The sequence below is a fragment of the Phragmites australis genome, chromosome 15, assembly GCF_958298935.1.
Source record: "Phragmites australis chromosome 15, lpPhrAust1.1, whole genome shotgun sequence".
Classification (NCBI taxonomy): Eukaryota; Viridiplantae; Streptophyta; class Magnoliopsida; order Poales; family Poaceae; genus Phragmites; species Phragmites australis.
Window position 1 is genome coordinate 2,099,477 of NC_084935.1, and position 22,400 is coordinate 2,121,876.

General features: G+C 42.1%; 3 protein-coding genes across 3 annotated transcripts; all 3 read left to right on the forward strand.

Annotated features, from left to right (window-relative positions):
• LOC133893371 (uncharacterized) lies at positions 1-3,730 on the forward strand. Its single transcript, XM_062334373.1, has 4 exons — positions 1-642; positions 819-1,715; positions 2,014-2,163; positions 3,215-3,730. The coding sequence occupies exons 1-4, from the start codon at positions 616-618 to the stop codon at positions 3,596-3,598; spliced, it is 1,458 nt and encodes a 485-aa protein (XP_062190357.1). The 5' UTR covers positions 1-615; the 3' UTR covers positions 3,599-3,730.
• A 6,138-nt stretch (positions 3,731-9,868) lies between these two features.
• Positions 9,869-15,180, forward strand: LOC133892456 (BTB/POZ and MATH domain-containing protein 1-like). Its single transcript, XM_062333246.1, has 4 exons — positions 9,869-10,587; positions 12,666-13,014; positions 13,696-13,972; positions 14,573-15,180. Exons 1-4 carry the CDS (start codon positions 10,109-10,111, stop codon positions 14,746-14,748), a joined length of 1,281 nt encoding a protein of 426 aa, XP_062189230.1. The 5' UTR covers positions 9,869-10,108; the 3' UTR covers positions 14,749-15,180.
• Positions 15,181-16,987: 1,807 nt separating this feature from the next.
• Positions 16,988-21,301, forward strand: LOC133893481 (rhomboid-like protein 19). The gene is made up of 8 exons (XM_062334509.1): positions 16,988-17,242; positions 17,753-17,877; positions 18,517-18,577; positions 19,436-19,602; positions 19,705-19,816; positions 19,897-20,099; positions 20,184-20,318; positions 20,788-21,301. The coding sequence occupies exons 1-8, from the start codon at positions 17,195-17,197 to the stop codon at positions 20,885-20,887; spliced, it is 951 nt and encodes a 316-aa protein (XP_062190493.1). The 5' UTR covers positions 16,988-17,194; the 3' UTR covers positions 20,888-21,301.
• The last annotated feature ends 1,099 nt before the right edge of the window (positions 21,302-22,400 follow it).

The following is a 22,400-nucleotide window of genomic DNA, read 5'->3' on the forward strand; positions in this document are numbered from 1 at the left end:
CCTCCCGGCCTCCCTTCTCCTCTTGGCCGGCCCATGTTTATTTCCTTCCTCTCGGCAGCGCAGCAGCTCGTCTTCTACTTCCAGCTGCCTCTATCTTCGACATCCGCAACCAAGCCACCGGAAAATGCGTGCAAATCCAAGCCAAATACAAGGGGAAGATCATCTGGAAGTTGGCAAACGGGATCAACCGTGAGTCCTCAACCGAATCCCCACCTTATCCCTATCCGAATCAAAATCGAATCCCTCTCTTATCTCCAACTCAATTAAACCCAAATCGCCCAAAATCCAATTGGATAAAGCTCCGGCCGGCCGTTCTCCCCGAATCCTAACCGAACTGGATCTCTATCTCCTCTTTGTGGTGCCTTAGTCCCTGCCTATAGAGGAGGGCTGTGCGATCGGTTGACGGGGGTCGGAGAGGAGGAACCGCGCGGAATCCCTGCCGTTTTGTCCCGAGGCCGGCCGGAGGCCCTGCTCGCTGCTGCCCACGGCGCTGAAGAAGGGCTAGCCGGAAGCCCTGCTTCGAAGCCCCGCCGCCCTGTTGCCGCCTAACCTGCTGCTCTGCTGTCGCCCTTGCTGCTGCCCGATCAGTTGTGCTGAAGGCCAGGCGAACTAGTCATGGAGCTAAATAACGGACAAAGTCACGTAAGTATTTTCCTCTGCTTTTCTCCCAGTACCGTAGTTGCTCTGCTTTTATACATTTACTATAACCAGTAGCCCAGCAGGATTATTTAGAACCAAATAAAGTTTTTTTTTAACATTACAAAACATTCAAGTTTGCCGTACAGTAACTTTATAGCCGGTCATCTGTATTGTTGTAGAAATCGGAGGACGAAGACAGGCTCAGCATGCTGACTGATGATATTTTGTTATCCATCTTGGGGAGAGTTGACATAACTACGGCTGTAAGGACAAGTGTTTTATCAACACAGTGGAAACATCTGCCGTGGTTGCTCCGTGAGCTCACCTTCGATGTCAGAAATTTCCTCTCTGTCCCATGCCCAAACCCCATTGAAGTTGAACATATGGACAAAGCAATGTCCTCCCTAACCAAAGCAATTACAAACTTCTTAGCTGCTCCCCGAAGCGAAGCTACCATCACAAGGCTGCAACTTAAGCTCTATTTGGTCAACAATTACTCAGATGTCATTGGCCCTTTTGTAAGTCAAGCAATTGACACTGGAACCGTAAAAGATTTAGACCTTGCCATTGTGGACGAGAAGGAGCCTGATGACTGCTATGACGAGGAAATGCTGCAGCAAGCTCGCACTGTGGATGGCTTTTTCAGTGCCTATCCTAGTGTGTTTCATTGCCTCACAAGACTTTCTTTATATAATGTTTGCTTTGCTGAATGGGACATGCATCACCTCCTATTTGACTGTTGCAAGCAACTGCAGCATCTCTACCTCTTCAACTGTGATGCGGGGGGACTCTCGGAATGGAAGATACATGCACCGAACTCGAAACTTAGTGTGCTTGAACTCTGCTTCTGCTGCTTGGGGAAACTTGAGGTTCTGTGCCTTCCAAAACTAGAGCGGTTTCGTTGGGATAGTTGGATTTGTCCAAATATCCCATTGTCATTTGATGTTGTCCCATCCCTTAAGGAACTGTACTTCATATGTACTGCAACTGTTGATCATCAAGGGTTTAAGTTAAGCGAGGTTCTAAGAGACACCACAGCTGTAGAGAACCTAACATTAAATTTCCATGGAGAAAAGGTAAATCCGTGCTCATTTTCGTGCACCTCTATTACAATCTATAAACAGTGAATGTGCTTCTACTATATATTTTATTTTAGAGATCAGTGCTAAGTATTAATTTTAAAGGAACACTATAGCTGATGCTTGCCTTCATTTTGTTTATGACTACTTTAAGATACGAGATAATATTGTTTTTGCATTTGTCCAGAAGCATTAGATAAATTATCAAACAATTGACCTAATTGAGCATAGTTGCTCTATACAAAAAACATAGTAATCATTCATGTTCTTACTTTTTGCATCTCTGTTCTGTCAGATTTGGATAAAACCGGAAGGAAAACAACTCTGCACAACATTCAAGAAACTAAGGAAGCTATCTCTACATGGCATTTTTGTTGAATTTGACCTGTTATGGACGATATTTCTCCTTGAAGCTGCGCCTGCTGTTGAGATATTTGACATTGAGGTACTCCTATTTGTTTGTTTTCCTCATTTTCTTTTCATTGAATGTGTTCTCTTTACTAAATAAGTTTACTTCAAACCTTTCTAGTTTGTTCGATTGTAAGAAATGCTTCCATTATCATGTATACATCCTCAAAAGTTTGAGTGGCATCGAAACTGAGGAAGTGGCCATCTCAATCATTTACCATTTTTTTCTGACCACATTTTTCTAAAGAGCAAATTGTAGCAAGCCCCTGGCTATGTGGTTCAAGTTGCTAAAAACCTATATCTGTGGACTGTGGTGCATGGCAATTCGTTTCCTCGTATTACAATAACCTGACGCCATGAAATGTTCACCTTCTCGTTCCTCATCCTCCTGTTTCTCTCTTAGCCCAAGCTAGGTTGGGCTCAACTCACCAAGCGCTTCCTTGGTGGCCTCATGTTTGACAAACTGCTGCTACATGCTACTCATTAGGCTTTGCTGCTGGCCTCTACCAATGCTGCTGGATCCATACCTATCATACGCTCAGGCGTGGCCACTCCATGCTCCTTTTGTAGAGGTCGACAACTTCTAGGGACCTCCACCTCGCACTATAATTAGGCACAATGGATATCGCTAAGATTTCACTAGAATTAGGTTCTTACGAGTTAGCGAAAAGAAGCAGGTAATAGATATCACATCCTTTTATTGTATCGAGCCAATGGAAATTGTAGAAACCGTGAAATTGAGAACTAAGACCAGTAAATTTGACCATGAGCAAAGGATCAAGATCAATGCCCTCAACTATTGTAGGTGTCCCTCATCGCCCAAACTAGCACACCCGTTGCAAGTGTGACATCTTCTGCCCAAAAAAGCTAAAATTGTTCGTGAATCATTGAAATCCTCCCTTAGTCAATTTTTTCATTTATAGGGTATTGGGAAATTTGAGGGGTCATTTTGTGTAACCTGAGCTCCACAAATCTATTCTTTTTAAAAGGAATTTACTTTTCGTTTTATATAACAATGTGTTTACTTTTGAATTTAAAAGGAGTCTACTCTTCATTTTATATAACAATGTGTTTACTTTTGAATATAGATATGGGAACATCCATGCATAGTGGATACTGAGAAGAGACAACGGACTTTTGGTAAACGAACAAATCCTTCGTGGAAGGTGCCTGAGTTCAAAAGTTGTAAGGACTGGCTATTGAAAGAGGTCAAGGTTACTGGCTTTAGTCCAATGGAGCAACAAATGACATTTTTAAGGGTTGTGATGGAGCGAGCTCCCAATTTACGCACTGTTGTCCTGAACGATTACCAGACTTGTGATTACTGTGAGGAGATAGGTGCACTGCCACGTTATGAAAGATTACCAGCAGAACGTGTCTTCCCGAAGGGCAAGGATGAGCGGGACATGGCAGTTGAGCAACTTATTAGAGACATGCCCGCCTGCAATTTTCAAATAATTTTCGGGAACTAAAAATCAGTACTGATTCTAGAGCTCAATTAGTTTTGATTGTACCAAACCCTAGCTACGCCCCTTGCCTCTATACGAAAACGGCCTCGGTACGAAAGGCGAGGACACAAGGCAAGAATTCCAACTGCGTAATGATCCGCGCGAAGCCCTAGATCAGTCACTGGTAGCGCCATCGACGATGTTCATATTCGTAGCTGAGGGTTGACTGCCTGAGGCTTGTTGCTGCGTACCGAAGCAAATCTGAACCGGAGACCTAGACAAAGTTGTCCTTTGTGTGTTAAACATCGATCCTTGTAGCTAGTAAAAGCGCGTGAGAACAGCTCGCTGATCTCCGGGAGGGTATAGATCAAACTATGCTCTAGGTACTTGCATGGTGCAGGGGAAGATCGAAGGGCTCTAGCCAATTTTCATGGCCGTGCGCTACATAGCGCGGTGTCTTCATGTTGTTGCACCGGTTGCCGGGTCTGATGATGGGCTGATTCAACACTGCATGCGCCCTTGGCGATTGCCGCTCAGCTCGACCAAGCTTTCTGCGGCAACACAGTATCTCGCTTATGCCATCGCGTCCACGCATCAAACTTTTTTTTAATACGCAGGAGAGCTATGTATCTTTGTATTAAGTAGAAAAAGTCTTAAATACAACAACCTCGGACATGCCTAATTACTAAACGAACATAAAAAGAGATTACACAGATTTAAGAACAACTAAGAAAGACAGACGTAGCTCAGATGATTGAGCTGTAGATGCGCAACCGGTTATGAAGGGCATTCAACTTGGTTGCTCCAGCTCGGCACCAATGGTCAATATTGCTACGAATCAGATCAAGCACCGAACTGGGAGAGACTCGCTTGTTGTCAAAGAAGATGCTGTTCCTAGATAACCACAGTCTCCAACATACTAGGAGAATCAGGAGTCAAGGCCTTTTCCTGTAAAAGGCATTGACTCTGGTCCACGCATCAAACCTGAAGACCAGAGCCAGTCGTCGAACGGGCGGAGTGGAGGTGCTAGCATCCTTGCGGCCGGAGGGATGGTCCTAGCTTAGGCCACAGCTTTGCCCACGGTGTAGGCTGGGCGGGAGCTGTATTGGATGAGGACGTCGGTGGGTCAGTGGGTGGACCGGAACCGGAGGAGACAACATCGATGTGGCGATCGGATGAGGTGAGCGGTGAAGAGATGATGCTCGTTTTATTCTTCGAACAAGTGTGAAGACCGTGCAATTTGCTCGGCAGTAGATATAGAGATTTTAACACAGTATACATTGCGCAAAACGTGTGTTGTACGTGCATGATTACAGACTACCGGTAGGTTAAGTGAGCTATCCGAGAAATACGGTGTTTTCTAATTCTGAAACTGGTAGACAAATGCATGGCAACAGGTAATTTGTTTTTTCTTCCTTTTCTCAAAAAGGTATTTTGCTGATGTGCCCAAAATTCCAACGAATGTCCACAATCCAATGGTGTTGTAAGTTTTTAGTACCAAGAAAGAATAGCACTACAAGCAACTTCTCTTTCGTGTAATATGTCTTCTAACAGTAGACATGTCCTTTTTTACAAGGGGTCTTGATAGCCAAAGGGGACCATGGCCCCTCCTATTTTCACAAATTGCTTAAGCAAAAACAAATGATCACCACTTGCTTACAAACAAAAGATTATAAACTTGGTCCTCTCTGCAATAATTTATTAACATTTGCCACTGCTTTCTACCAACTCTTTAACACACCACATCTTGTGCTAACAAATGTATAGATGAAATTGTAAAATTCACAGTGTATATTGTTTAGATATTAAATCTGAGAACTTGATTTAGATTTCCAGGATCACCGAAAAAAGAACAATGGTATAGCATAGGAACGAAAGCTTCTTGGTTCGCATACAAGAAGGGAATGATCCCCAACTGTTTATTATCCCTGAACAAGAAAAGAAATCGATCAAAGTCCAGGTGGATCTACAATCTAACCATGATACCATCATAGGATGGCTAAAGACGAAGTGGATGAGGCGGCTCTAGACGAAAGAAGAATTATGTGGAAGGCAATTGCAACCTGACACCAAAAATAGCATATATTCTCTCAAAGCAGAGTAGGAGCGGACGACAGTGCCTCCTCATGCGTGGGGGCAGTAGACGGGGTGAGCATGTTGGACGCAATAGAAGATGTGGTCGTGCTGTCGGCGCTTGATTCCTTCTCGGAGTTAGTGTCCTGACCGTCCTCCTCCTCAGGCTTGCCATCCTCCTCCTCGGCCTCGCCGGCCTCCTCAGTGGTGGATGCGGCCGCGTAGACAGCGAGTTCGGTGGCAACGGCGACCTTGGCCTCAGCCTCTTCCTTAGCATAGCACTCGGTGTCCTTCCGTGTGGAATCTAAGAAATCCTACTCGGACTTCCAAATGGCGCTCTCGGCCTCGACCAGGGGGTCAACTCCGGTGGTCATGAGGTTGCAATTGTGACCGAATCGGTCCCCCCTATGGCCCTGGTGGCCAACCCGAGCATCACCATGGAGAGCGACCTTTCACTCGAGTCTACCCATCTGTGTCTCGGACTACAATCATAGGTGGAAGGACGATGGGTGGGCTTCGATTGCGATAAGTAGAGGACTATGGGTGGTTGCATTAGGGATCTCTCAAATATTTCAATGTTGTATTTGTAAGGGATTAGGAGCATAGTGATTAAGGGGTAAGGCGGTGCCGGTGAGGCTGCGATAGACTAAGCAGCAGACTGGATCCACATTTGTGACTCAGGTAGATGATGATGGGAGGATCAAAGGAGTTCATATTGGCTCGAATCTTTATTATCTATAAATCCTGACGATTTCTCGAGCTGTAGTTGTACAATTATCTAAATTTTATGTTGACTGTACTATCATAAAAGAACGACCCAAATCGGCCTCAGACAACAGGTAAACATTGCATAGTATATACATATGTACATATGTATACATATGTGCACACACATACTTACATCATGCATACATATGTAGTACACACACGTGTGAGTGCGTAGACACATGTGATGCCACTTGATGAGCACAATATTGTGATGCATGAGTTTACCGGATCTTTCACGGTACAAAATTCCAGCAACTAAACTCTTCTCTGAATTTACGATTAAATCAACAGAAAAATAATGTGTTCTTCACAATATAGCAACTTATCTATTGTCAGAACATCAATAGTACTCAGCTGGCAAATTAAAGAATACGCTCTCCTCTGAATTATAGGCTCTCTCGGCTGTAGCAGTTGATGAACTCACGGCAGAACAGTTCAATAGAAGTTTGTGCGGCCAGCAATTAATCACATGAATAAGCGAGAACCAGAATGATTGTTTGCACAAATATTTCAAGAACACATATGACAGCAATAGCAGTATAACTCAGCAGGACAAGACAAATCCTTTTGATTAATCTCCAACGCAGGAAAGTAGCAAAATATAGAAGGGACAGGTTTACAGCAGATGCAATAATCCAAACCATGTCTTCCACCCGTACCCAGGATAGACCACGATCATACGAGAAGGTATATATCCTGGCAGGAATACAAGGCGCTCCCAAGCCACAGTGGCTCGATCACGCACTCCACGCAAACCCTAGATGGATCGGCAATATAGGATACATGGGATCGTCATCGTTTCTTTCCTGGAGGAAATAGGTTCGACTCGACCAAATAACTAAAACTGACACGGATTCGTTACAAGCCGAAACTTGTTTTAACAACTGTGACATGCACACAACGAATCTGACTATGGGGTTTAATTCGTTGGAAAGCTCTCAGAACTATCTTTCCAACGAGTACCCACACAACCAACAACGAATTTCGTATGTGACTGTTGTGACATTTTTAATCCAGGTCTGTGCTGAACCCGAATCGAACTCAAACTGAAGACAAGTCGATTTTCCATGATGTGAACCAACTCAAACTGACCCAAATCACTTGGGTCTTAATCAGAATAGTATGAACAAAGATCCTTGGCTTACAGGGAGTTCATGCATGGTTGCTTCTCCACCAGCTGGCTTGATCTGCACGGCTCCTTGTGCTTCTTTTCAGCTCCGTGTGCAAATTTGTTCCTACAAATATTTTCTTACGACCAGTCATAGCTGTAGCTATGTTTTCCACCATCAACTAATTGCTTCCATTCAGTTTAGTTAATCTGAATATATTTTTTCAGTTTCTTCTCTTCTATTTCTTTCGTAGATCAGCACCAATAAAAATATTGCGCAGCATACCTTCAGAAGCATGTAGAACTTTTCCTCCCACACTCTCGCCATGTTTCATATCACAAGGCAAAGAACCAAATTGTAAAGCATTCAAAGAATTGCCTGCTCAAGTATTTATCACTTTGCAACTATTTTCAGAAACACTAGAAGAAATACCTTGATGAGCCATGAGCCCATCAATATGTATATATGCACACATGATATACGTACACATACATGTACACATAAATAACGTACACATGTACACATAAATAACATATACATGCATACTACAAACACACAGTCACATAAAAGAGACTATCAATGTTTGTTTCTTTCCTGTTCCTAGTAGCGTATTAAGCAGAGCCATATAGTATGAAAAAGATCAGCTACTAAAAGTTCAACAATATTATATCGCTATCACATTTCTCAAGGTAAATAGCTTTTCAATTTTTTCCCACTAACAAAGAGAAGACCATATACTCTAACTTTTCCTGTGATCATCATAGTTTGGCCACCGTTATATATCATTGGTCATGAGCACAAACCTCATGGAATCTGTCATGATATTTAAGGTATGTTGCAAGACCAAGTTAAAGAGTTAAAGCCTTCAACTCTGTAGACTGCCTATTCAACAAACATGTGAAAGAAATCATAATAAGAAGGGATGAACAAAACATACGCATTTTCTTCTTCTATAACATGAAAGAATTAATTATGATATTATTATAGTTGTTATTTTATCCTCATATTTCTTAATTATATACTTACCAACAGTCAGCACATCTCCTCTCTTTTTTTTCATCTCAGTTCATCTGTAGCTAAAATTTAAAATGGTTAGTTGCACGTAATCCAAAACTATACATATTTTTTACTCTAATGAGTAGAATGGAACACGTATGGTTCAATATTGATAGATTCCCGTGGTGACAACTTATGTAACTACAATAAAGTACTCGATCGGTTAAATTCAACAGGGTTAGTCTCAAACTTCTTGATCTTTTCATGCCTTGTACACGCATGGCAAGTCATGTCGAAAACCATGCACTTATGATATTGTTTTTTTACCGGAGAAACGAGCACTACATGTGGTCTAAACACACGATTGTATAATCTAATACTTTGCTGCAAAACGTTTGCTTTCAAAATAATAAATACAAATCCATCATATTTGAATCCAAATGAGCCACTCTGGAAAGAAAAAAAAAGAGGAAAATCAAGTGCCAAACTGAGCTGTACCAACAGTTACCTTTTACTCACTCAGGGCCAACCCTGGGCAAGGACAGCAAGCCAGATGGCCTAGGCCCCCGAAAGTTAGAGACCCTGACCTAGTTATGTATATGGTACATAACCATATATATTTATAGGCTTAAAGTCAACTACGTAAAGAGAAATTATAGCTCAATCTAAGCCTCAACAAAAGGAGTCGATGCTCTTACTTGTGCTCTTCGCTTGTCACACTGTCGCAACCAACGAACAAGATGACGGGTAGCCCTTTGCGGCCGTGCCCTAAACCCTTTATATTTCCTCTTCCCTCTTTCCCAAAATCAAATACCGTAGCAACCGCCTCGCATTCTTTTTCTTATGTCACCGCAATTAATGGAGGTGATGATTTCAATTTCATGTATTTTTAACCTACTCAGTTTCAATTACTTCGATTTGCAAGGACTATACTCCATAATCCGTCAAACCGTTGCATACAAATATGCTACTTCTTCCCTTCTTACTCGAGGCTTTAGTTGCTGCGATATTTTTTAAAAAATATTGTACTTAGTGGTGATATGCTATAATTTTTACTTCTTGATATATTATTGTTGTCACTAAAGAACTTGTATTCGTGATGAACTTCTAAATATATCAGATATTTGATTTTCAATATTATTTTTTTTACGAGACCTTCAATTTTTATTTCACCAATCACCACAGGGCCACGAGATGCGAGAACCGCCCGCACTCACTAGAGTAGGAACTGACCCTGCGAGGGTGCGACGTGCGACGTGCGACGACGGCACGGTCGACCAGTCATGACAAGGCAAAGGCACGACGAGTACGACCGACCCGACCCCGAGCCGTTTTTACTACCCACCCACCCAAACCCAACCGGAACCAAAGAAACCAAACAAAGCCGAAAACCTCTTCCTCCTCCTCCGGTCTCGTCAATCGCCATCATTTCCTCCTCCTCCCCCCAAATCCCCCAAATCCATCTACCCCGCACCCCCGAATCCCGCCGCCGCGGCGTCGAAATCCGGCGTGCCCCGCCCCGATCCGTCCGATCCGGGCCGAATCGCCGCCGCGGGGAGCGTAACCCTACCCCGATCTCAAATCCCCGATGGGCACCGGCCGTGTCTGCCGCGGCGGTCCCTCCTCCTCCTCACACGCCGGCCCCGCCGCGGGGCGCCCGTTCCCGCCGCTCACCGCGTCCTCTTCCTCCCCCTCCCCTTCCTCGGCCCCCTCCGAGACGGCGTCCACGTCGGTGACCAAGACGGTGAACGGGTCGCACCACTTTAAGATCGCGGGCTACTCGCTCTCCAAGGGGATCGGGGTGGGGAAGTACATCGCCTCCGAGTCCTTCTCCGTCGGGGGCTTCGAGTGGGCGATCTACTTCTACCCCGATGGGAAGAGCCCTGAGGACGGCGCCGCCTACGTCTCCCTCTTCATAGCGCTCGCCAGCGAGGGCACCGATGTGCGCGCGCTCTTCGAGCTCACGCTCGTCGACCAGAGCGGCAAGGGGCAGGACAAGGTACACACCCACTTTGGGAGGTCCCTCGAGGGCGGCCCCTACACCCTCAAGTACCGCGGCAGCATGTGGTGAGTTCCTCTCAGCTTGTGCAATAGCATTTGGATCGAACTGCATGTGATGTCTGGATGTGCAGATTGTACAGTTTTGTAGTGCCCGTCGAATCGAAGCGACTCTTTCTCTTTGGATTGGAAATTGCTAATTTGATCATATGCTTGAGTAGAAATTGCTATGTCGCTATAAATGCTGGTGGCAGTTAGTTGTATCTTGGAGATTTAAGAGATTTTGATGCACATGGCAGTCCTTTTAGGTTTAGCAGTCAATTTTTTTTTGTGTTTACAATATTTCTAATTTGATAATTGGTGAATGGATTTTGTTTAGTGCATAGTATTATATCAACTTTTGTTTTTAATGTTTCAAATATGTAGTTGTTGACCGGCCCTGTAGCTAATGCTGCACATGCGCTGTCTGCTCCAGTTTACTTCTGCTCATTTCAGTAGACGGTTTGCTTGGTTGGTTCGATGTAAAAAAATTAGTGGATTCAATTCATTTAGATTACATGTGGGCCTTGATTATTTAGTTTTATAAATGCATGTTTGTTGATGAATTTGAGTTGAGTTTATTTACTTCATTAGTTGGCTTCATGCATTGACTTGATTGACCGGTGCATTGACTTCATTAGTTGGGAGCTCATTGCTATTGTGTTTTGGTTTGAGGATGTGCAGTGGGTTAGGTGGTTTAGTTGTACACCAGCTTATCTGCATAGTAATATTGTTTGCCTTGTTAGTTTTTAAATCAATGTAGCGAGCCATGGTGGTATGAAGTTATACTTTAGCCTGTAGGTATATGGTTAATTTCAAGTCTAAATTGCTACTATTGGCCGTGTCATATTTCTTGATTTTTGATTGTGGATCATAAATATATCATTGTGTTTCCAGTTCTGTACTAGGATATGAAAGGTGTGCCAAATTGCCTTGATATTCGACTGTGATATAGCTTTTCTCTATGTACTTTAATTTTTGCATTATTTTTGCAATATTGTGAGTGCTGCTTGAACCATCTAATTCAATATTTATGAAAATGGAGCAAACAAAGACAATTATACAATTGCATGTTATGTAATTAGTTGTTAGCTTGGTGGTTTGGTACTTAAGGCTACTCAGATAAATAATGTCTATTCTTTTCTGCGCAAAGTAATGGAATGAGACAATGGGTTTAAGCACAGTCGTGTTGGGTTACATAATCCTTATCTGCCCAAGCTGCATATATGCAACTAACATCCTAAATTTTTAATACCACACACTGTGCACTTTGAATTATTCTTGTTTTCCTATAAGTGAAGCTTTGACTCCATGCACTCTGAACAATAGATGTTCCAACAAGTAATTTTGGCATCCTTGGAGCATTCCAAAGAAACCACTCTGTTTTAGTGTTGTTTCTGACTTTTAGTAGCAAAATTGAAAACGTTTGCTGGCAGTAGTGATGTTTAAGTCAGCAAAAGGCATATGGACTGTGGTATAATTACATGATATGGCAGACTGCTGTCAAATCATAAATGCTGCACTCTAAAAGCTAGTTTTTTTAGATTTAAGAAGTTATTGCTAGTCTGATGGGCTTGTATCTATGTCATAAAATCATAATAGGGACTGTTTTTACCATGTATTATCCATTGCTACCCTGCTAACGTTTTAATGTTTCTATTGTTAATGTTCACCATTTGTTTTATCTGCATTAAAATATGATATCATTGATTTGTGCCTATGCGATGTTAACAGCTTTGAATGAGGTTGTAGTTTCACTGTAATCGTTAGTTGATTGCATATTTCTTGTATTGCTTGCATCTGCTGGCCTTATATTTGAGCATTCAGTGTTGCAAGTTTATTTTTGGATGATATGTAAGTTGATACTACGTATTTCAGGAAATGCGGTGTTCATGCAACACTTTGCTTAGAGTTCATGTATGTGTTGATTCATCAATGTTCTCACTGTGGTTCCTTGGTTACTCATTAAGTTTTCTGTCATCCTACTTGGCTTTCTGCTTGGTTGGTTTCTTGAATGTTATGTATTGCCACATGCATCATGCTTGGACTATTCTTTCTTTTCACTAGTTATCGCTTATCGGAAGTAACTTATCTTTCTGTTCATACAGGGGCTACAAGCGTTTCTTCAAACGATCAGCCCTGGAAACATCAGATTATCTTAAAGATGATTGCCTTTTAGTGAACTGCACCGTTGGTGTTGTTCAGTCACATACTGAAGGACCGAAGATATACACAATACCAGTGCCACCATCCAATATGGCTCAACATATTGGCCAGCTATTCACAAGTGGAAAGAGAACTGACATTACATTTGAAGTTGATGGGGAGATGTTTCCTGCTCACAAGGTGGTTCTTTCGGCCCGGTCACCAGTTTTTAGGGCACAGCTTTTTGGTCCCATGAAGGATAAAAACATGAAGTGTATAAAGATGGAAGACATGGAGGCTCCAGTCTTCAAGGTTTTCCTGGCTCCCAGTTTATTTTCTTTCATTTATATTTCATGTTATCTCTTCCCTTTGATTTTGTTATTGTCATAATGTCTTGAAAAGTAATCACTCTTTGCTGTTATCACCGTGTTATGTCATTAAAGTGGTAGTGATAATTTTCTTGAAACCACTGGTTGGGACCAAAAAAAAAAAACTGATTGAGCAGCTTTTGTGCATATTGATTCAGCAGCATATAATATGAAAACAACTGGAAAATAGAAAGGTGCAACCATGCTCTACCTTGCTAAATTCTGAAGTCAGAACTCAAGCAAGCAAATGCTGCCTTTATGAAATTTAGAAACTAGAATATCAGGGTGTAGCAAATATAGTGATACATGCTGCTGATATGTCGTTTGATGGTTACTGTTGGAACTACTTATTAATATTGTATGATTGGCACCTTTTTTGGGATGCTTTATTGATGCAATATGCTGTTCGCAAACATTCCTCTGTTTCACCTAATGGATCTAGAATAGAAGTCATGTTCATCTGTTGATACTTGTTCCACTCTATGGTACATTGTTAATTGGTCCACTTTATGCTCACTATTTTTTGTTGTTGTTGCATCCCCTTAGTTCTGCTGGAGCATGATGTATTCATTTAACCTCCAGCATCCATTAATTCAAACAAGCTTATGCACATGGAATTTTGCAGGCCTTACTCCATTTTATGTACTGGGATGAGTTGCCTGACATTGAAGAGCTTACTGGTGTAAATACGACTTGGGTGTCCACTTTGATGGCTCAGCATTTACTTGCTGCGGCGGACCGTTATGCATTGGAGAGACTAAAGTTGCTCTGTGAACTCAAGCTATGTGAAGATGTTGCAATAAACACCGTTGCAAATACTTTGGCGCTGGCTGAACAGCACCACTGTTATCAGCTAAAAACTGTTTGCTTGAAATTTGTGGCTCTGCCTGAGAATTTGAAAGGTAAGTACAATATTTCTGAACCTTAACTTGATTTGTGGCTCTGCCTGAGAAGTTGTTAAGGTATAATATACAGCCAACCCATTTCTTGGTTACATGGCTGGTTCACTGTAGGGTTAGGGACCTGGGGTTTGCCCTTGTTATAAAAAGTGATTATTATGGCTCATCTTTTTTTCATGGTGAATTTTTATGTGAAACATAGTTTCATTTGAAAAATGTGTCGACAGGTTGTCTCTAGATAGTTTGTGAAATAATTAAAGAGCTTGTTAGAAAGCATTAAACTGATTATGACATCACATTAGTCATAACCAACTGTTCCTTGCCTCTTTTTGGCTGGCTAGTTACTGATCGTATCATTTGTCTTGTGCAACGTTGGATGCAAAATCTGATAATCAGAACCGCTCACCTACCATTATGCGTTTCAGTACCATCTTTCAAAAGTATTGGATACACTTTGTTGCTACTAATGTTTTTTATCGCCTAGTTTCTGTTAAAACAGTAAAGCATCATGGAAATTGATATTCTTGTATTGGATGGATGCATGTTGCATGTTATGTCATGGACTATTTACTGGCTCTCAAATAACCGTGTTTTTCTTTGCAGCTGTCATGCAAACCGATGGGTTTGATTATTTGCAGCAAAGCTGCCCATCCCTTCTGACCGAGCTTCTCGAGTATGTGGCCAAGGTAGGAGAGCACTCTGTCAGCCCTTGCTTGTATTCAAATGAAGTCCTTGATGGCGGTGATGCCAATGGAAGACGCGTGAAGCCAAGAATTTAATGGCTGCTCTGATAAGCCTAGAGGAGTTCCTTGTGTCCTTTTTCATTGTAAAGTGTTTTCTATAACTGTGCTTTTGTGGTGCCATATCATGCATGTTGTAGTGTGTGTCTCTGTGTGTTGTGACTTCCATCTCTCTTCCTAGCCCTCTATTGCTACTGTGGAGCGAGTTATGGCTAATATATATCCTACTGACTAGTGTACCTCAATTGCATTGCTGCAAAGCCTGGTGCTTTGCAGTCTGTGATCATAAGTGCACACAGGTGGCACGGCAAAGACGGACTGGTGCAAGGTTTGATCAATGTGAAAATAACGGCGCAGCATGTATTTGAAGTTGAACTTTGTGCTAGGCCAGCTTCGTCGATTCGTTGTCGTCTGTATTTGACTGTATTCAATTGAAATGATGAAATGCAATGAAATGTATCAGTTGAGTCATGCATGCTTGTACTTTCAGTTGCGTATTTCGTGCTTGATTAACCAGCGTAACTCTTGAATTGCTGTGTGCCGTTATACTTGTGTGATGTGTGAGGTGAAATTAAAATGACGATCCAAGTAACTAGAGTCTAATGCTATCAGTGGGCGTAAAAACGTTCATGTTAGGTTTGTTTGTTCTAGATGAATATAGTTCAGTTTATAAAATTTGTAAAAGCTTATTTTTATCAGATTGTAGGGTGTGGAATTTTTTAGTACAAATTGGTTGTGGATTATGAGAATCGATTTTTATATTATGATGTTTGTTTTTGCTTTTGAGACTAGAATCTATAATCAGAATAAAAAATAAATAGAGCCATAATCTTCTTAAATATCTAAACTCCGTAGAGTTCTTTGCAAAAAGAGCCACTCCACACGATCATCAAAACTGAGCCGTCAGATCTCTTCACGTAAACTGGCTGCCAAATATCCCTCATGTGATATTTTCATATAGCCCTTTCAAGAAGCACCAAATAGCAATAATTTGCAATTGGGTCTTCCCATCACATATCTCTCTTCTCTGTCTTCGTCTGCCTCAACCGACGTCACTGCACCAAAAGAAAAAAAAGGAATGCTGCAACGCCGACCCCAACACACCCTAACCCCTTTGACACCTCCGCCCGCCTCCAAAGCGACCGCCCTTCTCTCTCGCACACGACGAATGTCGTTGCCTTCTCTATTCCCCATGTGTGACAGCTATTCCCACTGTCGCCACCGCCTTTTCCTTTCTCACTCACAATGGCCATCTCCAGTGTCCACCGCAATCCGCATATGGAGGTCGCCTTTCTCATTTGTACCGTTACACCTCCCTCGTGTTTTCGACACTTCCTGCCACCGCTTCACCTTTTCCCCACCCCTGTTTCTAATAATTCCTTATTTTGTTTCTGTTACCTTTGCTTTGATCCTACTTCATATATATATATATATATATATATATATATATATATATATATATATATATATATATATATATTTCGTGTCCTTAACTCAACCATTCGAGTAATCGTTTTCTGGAGGTTGAAGTTATTGTGCTTGTCATTGGTATTATGCTAATCAACCATGCGAATACAAGATCACATATAATTATGCACAAAGAGGAAGAGGTGTTAGACATTAAGAGCATCTTCAGTTGAGTTGCTATCTAACTTGGCATCGTTAGATGTAGCGAATCGTGCCTTAAAATGGGCTCCAGCTGACTCCCTGCACTCCTCGCCATTTTCATCGGCTCACCATACCCTTCTTGCCCCTCGCCAAATCGAGAGACTGCAAACGAGCTTGCCAAATCGTGGACCTCTTAGCCCTCCTCATCGACGATGTCATGGCCACCGCGGGTTGCAGCGTCCTCACTTCCTTCCTCATATGGGCAGGGGCGAAGCAGAAGAGATCAATGCAGTCGAGGAGGGGAGGCAGCGGAGCATGACGAAGAGCAGATAGGATGACGATGCGTTAGAAATATTTTTTAGTTATAGCATATTAATAAAATATAAGTGAGTAGAATTTAGAGAGTAGAATTTAAAGAGTCGGTTGAAACAGTAAAAAATAGAGATAATTTTTTAAGAGACTATATATATAAAAATATAAGGAGTAATATTTAAGTAACCGATTGGAAATGCTCAATGCTCAACATCGCAAACAGATGCCATCGATATGATCGAACCAGTTTTAGCGATCATTCATTGAGGATCGGACGGCCGAGATCAGCATAATACCGGTTACTGTTGCTCTGCTACTGTAGAGGACCCGATCCATCGAACCCACGCAGGAAACCAGCAGTCGAAACCCCAAACCCAACAGCCTGCTTTGCTTGCTCTGCACTCCCCGTTCTCTCCCCACTGCGGAGGGGCTTCCACTGCGATTCCGAGGGATAGAAATCCAGCAGCTGGGCGGCCTCCCGAGTGACAATTCGCTGCAGCAACTGCGCCCGCGCGAGCACGGTTCTGATTGGCGCGGCGGATCTTGTCGGGCTGCCACCGCCACGATGATGAGCAGCAGCTCCCCTCCGCCGCCGGCCTCGCTTCCCGCCGGGGTAACAGTCTCTCCCCCTCCCCCTATGTCTCTCTAGATCTGGAGATACGCCTGTCTGTTTCGGACGCTTCGAATCGGGCGACCCTTGCACCGTGTGATCTGATACGCGCTCTAGAATCATCGAGTGTTCCTGTCGCGTTTTTACCTGAGGGGCCGTTGCGAAGAGGCTGGGCACGAAACTCTGTGCGAGTTGCGACGATGCTCTGTTTAGTTTATGATGCGTTCCAATTGAAATGCGTGGTTGCGTTGGGCGCATGCCAGAGATTGCAGCGTGTGGATTTCGCTAAACCGTTGGACATTCCTTAATTCCGTTTGTACCCGGTGCTAGTGAAAGGCTTATATGCTGTTATTTCTTATTTGATTCGATGCCAACTTCCAAGTGTGTTTGCTTGCTGATCCTAACAAATTTACTGACTGCTATATGTTGGCTAAAAACTGAACTGTGGCTGGAATTATGGCGCACCTTATACTGCGTTTTTCACTGATTGATGCTGCCTTCCACAAAATGCAGAGTTCAAGCTTATTCAGAGGATACACAAAGTTGTGCAAGGGCCTCGCCATAATATTGCTCCTTGTGCACCTTTTAGTCCAGCTGTTTCCATCGGCTGTTGCCTATCTTGCGCTTATTCCTTCAAGGTAGCTACTCAGATCTCGAATGTGTTGAAAGTTGAAACTTGAAATCTTGTACCCACCAGGATATTGTAGTACCAGATCTGAAGTCCATTAGCAGTTTGTTTGCCCTAGAGTTGCTTTACGTTTATCACTTACTATTTTTAGCACTTATTGCCTTATTGGATAGAGAAGTTCTTCTGATGGCATGGATTTGCAGAATGCAATATGCCTTCTGAGAAATGCTTGTTTCTCTGTAGTCATTTGCTAATATTGATTGGTATATAACTATATAAGAATTACTTATATAGGTAACCAGCATGTCCATGTAGAGTGCAGTTTACAAATTCTAAGTTATTGTAATGGTAATAATTTGCGAGTGCCACACCATGTGTTTTGCGGTGTTTTAACTAAAGATGTGTTGGTCTCACCATTAGAATGTATTCAGTACTGGATCTCGTGCACATAGAATGATGTTTTGGCCTATGAAAGAAGTTATCAGTTATTTTCTAAAGAAAGAACCACTACACCAGATGTGAGTTCTAACTGTGGTCTTTGCATGCTACACTCTCAAACTTTAATATGATTGAAGTTCTATTCACGTCTTATGAAAACTCATGATTCACTTCTCCTGTGATCTACTTTACTAGTTTATTTTTTCTACAGGACAATCCCTTTTACCTGGAACCTGATAACTGCCGGCTACGTCGAGCAAACAATTCCTGGGGTAATTGCTTTCTTCCATCATTTATCCAGAGCACTGATTTCTAATCCATTTTTTTGTCTGTCTCAATCATATGTGCATGCTGTCTGTTTCTTTTATTTTAAAATCCAATCAAGCCAAACTCCCCTGAAATTAAATAATTAAGGGAGCTGGAGTGATTTCATGTCAGCGGTAATATATGCTTCATCTGCTTCATTATTTACTTTCATGTGAGAGAACAGCACTTCTAAAATACAAGTAAACAATGCTTTTAGATTGTTGTCTATTAAAAAGAAGCAGCTATCTCAGAACTAGTAATGAAGTGGATGAGATTTAGGTAGGGATTGGATTACAGGTCAGTTGCCATTGTCTGATGCTTCAATATAACTTATTGGATTAGTCACAATATTGTAAGATGAAATAATGATTATATTTGATTCTATCGTCATTTATGCTCACCAAGATTTACAAGGCAATGGAGTGGCAATATAATTTCTCATATTACAAGAACAGACATGCGCCTCTTTGGGAACAAATTCACACTGTCTTGCATAGGTTTCGACGCGATGAACCATCTGTGGTACTCGTTAATTGTTAAAAATACTTCTTATAGATGTGCATTACAACCTTTAATACCATGTTAGGGAATGATAAAGATTACTGTTCTCTCTTACAGCTATCTTGCCCTGGACTTTTTGATCTGCCTGTTCGTCTTTGTTGTTTGTATGTTAAACAAGATATATGTCAGATCTGTAGATTCACCAGCCTGCTGGTCCTAATTTTCAAGTACATTGTTTAGCTTTGGACAAATATATTAAGTTTGTTTAAGATCATATCTATTGAATTGAGCCCCATCAACTCACATGGATTATTTTCTTCCAGGTGGTTGTCAGCATTATTGGCCTTCTTTCATTTGGGAAGCTGTTAGAGCCTTTATGGGGTTCAAAAGAGTTATCAAAATTCATTTTTATTGTCAACTTTTCAACTTCTGCATGCGTCTTCATAACTGCTATTGCTTTGTACTATATAACACAGCAAGAGAGCTACCTGTAAGTACCGTATTCCTTTACAAGCTCATAAGCAAAGCTATTTTGATGTTTCATGTTAGGTAAAGCCTTGGTCTTCTTACTGTTTGTGTTTTTTTTTTCCAGCTATACACCTCTTTCTGGATTTTATGGAGTTCTGTCAGGATTGTTGGTGGGCATTAAGCAGCTTTTACCAGATCAGGAGCTTAATCTTTTTGTCCTAAAGATTAAGGGAAAGGTATTTATCTTCATCTTTTAATAGAATAACTCTAATTATCATGTGTGTTCGCTAACAGACTTAATTTTCTGGTAATTCAGTGGATTCCATCTCTTGTTGCTCTGATCTCGGTTGTTGTAAGCTTCTTCGTAAAAGAATTGGTGTCTTACCTTCCAATCTTGTTGTTTGGCATTTATATGAGTTGGATTTACCTGCGTTACTTCCAAAAGAGGCTTGAGACAGGCCTGAAAGGAGACCCGAGTGAGGAGTTCTCTTTCTCAAGCTTTTTCCCTGAATTTCTAAGGTAGTCCATTTTGCCTTTATAGAAGATCCCGACTGTTGTGCTGTTTACTGAAGTTTATTCTGACTAATTTATCAAAACATGCAGACCTATTCTGGACCCAATAGCTTCTATATTCCATACGCTTCTTTGTGGAAGATCCGAAATATCTGATGGCAGGGGGCAGACATTAGATACCTCACCATTGCCCGGTTCAGACTCAATTGAGGCAAACCGAAGGAGGTTAGCTTTTGCATCTGTCTTTAATTTTTATTAGACTTAATGTCCTGCTCTCCTGCTCATGCCATCTGATCCATATGCAGTCATTGGGTACAATTATCACCATAATATTGCTTGTTTTGCCCTGCTTTATTGCTAATTATCTTTTTTGGGGAGTGGAGAATGCTGAAGTCAGTTTTAATTTATGTCCTGATACTGTATCCTACTTTAATGATTTCATGTTCTCCACCGCCGCAGTTGTAGAGCTCGTGAATCAAGGTGGAGCTCCATTTGTTCCTGTTGATTGTCATGGTTTTAGTTCTGCTTCTTTTGTTGCAGTAGTTAGTAGCTCTAGCCTGGTGGTTCTGTCTCCTGCATGAGATGGCTGGTGGTTTAAGATCACATATATCTGTTCCCAATTGCTAATTGCATTTGCATGATGCATACGTGGTTGTGTCCTCGGTCTGACTTGAATGCTATTGTCTCACTGCAGAGAAAGGGGCCAAAGGGCGCTGGAGCAAAGATTAGCTGAGAAGCTGGCTGCAGTCAGAAGTCCAGAGGGCACACCGCTAGATGCCGCTGACAAAGTTTGAGTCTTCTATGCAACGAACTGTGCAGTTTGTGAATTCCCGGCGATGCGTTGTCCCAAGTGATTCCTTGAATGACAGAACGAACGAGCGAAGAACATGGATTTCAGCAGCCCCGGCCGCACCGCCATGTGCGTCAATTTTCCCATGTTTTCTCGTAGTTATCATCTGTAATCAACTGACGAAGCACTAAGCACTATACAGAGCATGGCCATGGTGACGCGGGAATGCAATGCTCCGTAGGACAAGAACTCTTCTATGCTCTTTATTTTTATGTTTCTTTTTAAATTTGGAGGTTGATAGTAGTTCACAGCAACGAAACTGTCAGGAGCTTTTAGAGCTTATGTTCGTTTCTCTTCTTAACCCACTTTGTTAGAACTATGGTGACAACGACGTGAGAAAATCTTTCCGCTTTGTATTTGTTGATTGATCGGGCAGTGATATGGAACTACGCAATACAGAGAGGGTGGCTCCTCAGCGGGTGAAGGGGAAGCCTCACCTGCGTGGCCAGTGGCCGCCGCCTCTTCACACTGCTCTCCTCTCCCCGGAAACCTTCAACTCCGGCGATCTTTTTAGCCATCACCGTGCCTAACTACAGCCAGTGTTATCTGGACATAATTTAGATTTAGGTGTCTAATTTGAAAAAAAAAATTCAGAAAAAAATGGGACACGCAAAATATAATATGGAATTCCACTTGAATTTAGATGTTCGATTTTGTAATAAAATAAAATAAATAGACGCGGGTGTACACTGATTCCAGCGTGCATGTACTTGCTGTCCTATTGCCGGACTGGCCTACTACCCTTCGCCGCTTCCACGCTCGGTGTACTAAGGTTCGCTTATTAGTAAGACCTCCCCATCACTAATTTGTGCACGCCCTTAAAGCCGAAGGGAAAAACCAAATTATGAATTCACAGCTTAGTTGTTGGAAGAAAGTGTGCGAAAAAAAATGCTTATCCTGCACTACTTGAGTTTCATTAACTAGGTAATGAAACTGCCACGGATTCGCTCGGGTGCTACCTCGTCCTTCAATGAGTACTGCAGCTCTCCAATCCACTTGTTACAACCAAGATGATCGACAACCGCCATCGACAATTATGCATGTCCGTTGGGGAATGGATGTCTCCCCAACGGACTTACATGCGTTTACGTAGCTATTAGCTTCTGTTTTGAAGATATCCTAGTCTAAATCCACTACTGTATTTACTTTAGTAGGCTGTCATGTTCTTTAAGCCAAATAAAATCTAACGACAGGCGTGGAATAATTAATAGATCTATTTTAATTTAATTTATATAACTAATTTTATAATATATAAAACTAAAAAAACGCCTACGGGTTTATGTTCCACTCGCCCGGTGTTCGGCTCCGCTCCCCGCGTGAACCCGCGTCTTGCGCTCCCGCTCTCACACGTGGGTCCTCTTCACATGTGCTACCGCTCGCTGGCAGCGCGTGCTCCCGTGTTACTATCTGCGAAGTATGTGCATCCAACTAAGTATAAGATAAAAAATTAATTAATT

What these genes read in the sequence shown, in the direction of transcription:
- LOC133893371 (XM_062334373.1), top strand. Translation starts at nt 616, where the DNA reads ATGGAGCTAAATAACGGACAAAGTCAC. An exon ending in TAAATAACGGACAAAGTCAC is followed by an intron (nt 643 to 818) that starts GTAAGTATTTTC and finishes GTATTGTTGTAG; the next exon opens with AAATCGGAGGACGAAGACAG. An exon ending in TTGAGATATTTGACATTGAG is followed by an intron (nt 2,164 to 3,214) that starts GTACTCCTATTT and finishes TTTTGAATATAG; the next exon opens with ATATGGGAACATCCATGCAT.
- LOC133893481 (XM_062334509.1), top strand. Translation starts at nt 17,195, where the DNA reads ATGATGAGCAGCAGCTCCCCTCCGCCGCCGGCCTCGCTTCCCGCCGGG. An exon ending in CTTGCGCTTATTCCTTCAAG is followed by an intron (nt 17,878 to 18,516) that starts GTAGCTACTCAG and finishes TTTTTTCTACAG; the next exon opens with GACAATCCCTTTTACCTGGA. An exon ending in TTTTTCCCTGAATTTCTAAG is followed by an intron (nt 20,100 to 20,183) that starts GTAGTCCATTTT and finishes CAAAACATGCAG; the next exon opens with ACCTATTCTGGACCCAATAG.
- LOC133892456 (XM_062333246.1), top strand. Translation starts at nt 10,109, where the DNA reads ATGGGCACCGGCCGTGTCTGCCGCGGCGGTCCCTCCTCCTCCTCACAC. An exon ending in AAGTACCGCGGCAGCATGTG is followed by an intron (nt 10,588 to 12,665) that starts GTGAGTTCCTCT and finishes CTGTTCATACAG; the next exon opens with GGGCTACAAGCGTTTCTTCA. An exon ending in TGGAGGCTCCAGTCTTCAAG is followed by an intron (nt 13,015 to 13,695) that starts GTTTTCCTGGCT and finishes GGAATTTTGCAG; the next exon opens with GCCTTACTCCATTTTATGTA.